The 2072-nt window shown below is 31.0% G+C and overlaps 1 protein-coding gene across 2 annotated transcripts; it reads left to right on the top strand.

Annotated features, from left to right (window-relative positions):
- The first annotated feature begins 859 nt into the window (after positions 1–859).
- Positions 860–1490, top strand: LOC112459805 (uncharacterized protein C6orf136-like). 2 transcript variants are annotated; one of them, XR_003041368.1, is made up of 2 exons: positions 860–968; positions 1225–1490. XR_003041368.1 is itself a non-coding variant. In XM_025024135.1 (2 exons), the coding sequence occupies exons 1-2, from the start codon at positions 873–875 to the stop codon at positions 1406–1408; spliced, it is 276 nt and encodes a 91-aa protein (XP_024879903.1). In that variant the 5' UTR covers positions 860–872; the 3' UTR covers positions 1409–1490. The 2 variants fall into 2 exon arrangements, 1 of the variants encoding a protein (XP_024879903.1); XM_025024135.1 differs by having other exon boundaries at positions 860–964.
- Positions 1491–2072: the final 582 nt, after the last annotated feature.

Consider the following 2072-nt stretch of genomic DNA (forward strand, 5'->3'; position numbering starts at 1 on the left):
CATTATTTTTATTTATTACCTCTTTTCTTGGTGCTTTATATTCATATTATAAAACACAATCGTCTGATTTTGAGAAGTTGAGATTACTTTTTATTGTGTTATATATGTAAACTATATATTTATATTGATAGACAAAATACATAATGATTATACTTATTGTGAAAGAAATATAAAATAGATGTTATATTTTATTTAAAATAAAATATATATTGTCTGTTTCAATTTCTGTCACATAAATAATATATAATCACTTATTTTGTCTAATATATAAAATTATATACCGTTAACATATATAATACAATAAAAACTAATCTTAATTTCTCAAAACCGATTGATTATTTTTAATTTGCAAATAGGTCCTTAACCCGTCACATAAAGTCGCAAATACACGTCACTACAACGTTTCTGTCACCAAGAATTTGGCTGTTAGTTACGTCACAGCAACGTGGCAATTACGTTTCGAACACCAATTGAGACGTCGTTGTAACGTAATGTGTGACGAGTTAACACGTCATAATGACGTTTTTAACACGTACCAGTGCCGGAAAGATTTCTCCGAAATATGTTTATATTGTACTTTACTTTCGTTAATTTGGATGCTTTGAATGTACAATCTCGCGTCTTCAAAATGTAATAATTCTCATTGTCAGACACTGTTGAGGCATAATTGTCTAGCACAAGAGGTCCTCTTGTGCTAGATAATACGAGTTGCTACAGAGTGCCTCTAATTGTAAGAATCTCTTCTCCTTTACCCCCTCTTTTTTCTCCCAATCCCGAATTTACACTATTGTGTGGTTCATATCGTGTGTCATTACCTATTATAAATGTCCTTTTCTCTCGTTTTCTCACGTTGGAACATTTTATATTCAACTATGTGGTATACAATTTTGCCGCTATATATTGACCGCAGGGAGATGATACCGAAGAGATCTTTAAGAAGGAAGGTGTATCCAAAATTGCACATGTATGTACGTATACATATGCTTTCTTGTAAATTTTAAAAGTTGAAAAGAACGAAAAAGTGTTCTGTAGCGCAATTTGTATTGTAGGCAAGTTATGCTAAAATATTTGTGAATTGAGTCCCTATTATCCATTATGATATAATTTTTATCAACAATATTAGAGGAGTAACGAAAATTAATTTTATTAAGTATTCAAAGCAATTGAGAGTTTTTAGCATTAAGTATTTTCATTTTCTCATAATATGCTTAAAAAATATTGCAGGGGACTTGTGAGTTATGCGAAGCAATTGATACTATTAAGGTTCATTGGTCATATGAAGTTTGCACACGTCAAGCTTGACATCCTAAAGATCACAATGCATTCTGAAAACGATACCGTGCAGGTTCGTTGGCGTATACGTGGTGTCATCACAGGCTGGAAGGTATTTTCGGTGTTTTGGAAGTAAAATTTGGAAAATACAACATGTCATAAAATAAGCGCTAACCAGGAAATGTAAGTGTAATCAGTGCTCTAAACATTCCTTTTAATAGTAATATAAAATTGTTCTTATAAACATTAATTATAATTTATTCAAGTTGTCTATTATTTGAAAAGAACTTGATTTTTAGTTTCGTTTTTTATTCTACTTTCAGAAAAAGATAAAATAATTTAAATTTCCTAAAATTAATTTTGTTTATGCTATCGGAGAGGAAACACTTATTATAAAATTGATTATAATACCAAGACAATTATATAACGATTTTTATGTTAATGCTGAATGGAAAAGTCTATAAGCATATTGCGGACAAGATGATGCCTAATCAGGATACAGCCACGAAAAAGAAAGATATGCGTATGGCAGGGAAATTAGCGCTATTCACAGGCTTTGAAAGCATATTTAGTAACAACGAGGATTTTTTGAATTGAGCTCTGTCTTAAAATCGCATCAATTGAAGTGAATCCACTGCTGAGTGCTGAAATTATACGATTTTATCCGTCACAACGAATAGACCAAGAAGAATGCTTTTTCCAGTCGATGGTTTCGAATGTTGCTGACGTATCTATTTCGTTGCAAATGCATCATTATGAAATGACGGTTGGTAGTAAATGAGAAATATGTGAATAAAAAG

The sequence above is a fragment of the Temnothorax curvispinosus genome, unplaced genomic scaffold, assembly GCF_003070985.1.
Source record: "Temnothorax curvispinosus isolate PA1 unplaced genomic scaffold, ASM307098v1 QBEX01010134.1, whole genome shotgun sequence".
Taxonomy (NCBI): domain Eukaryota; kingdom Metazoa; phylum Arthropoda; class Insecta; order Hymenoptera; family Formicidae; genus Temnothorax; species Temnothorax curvispinosus.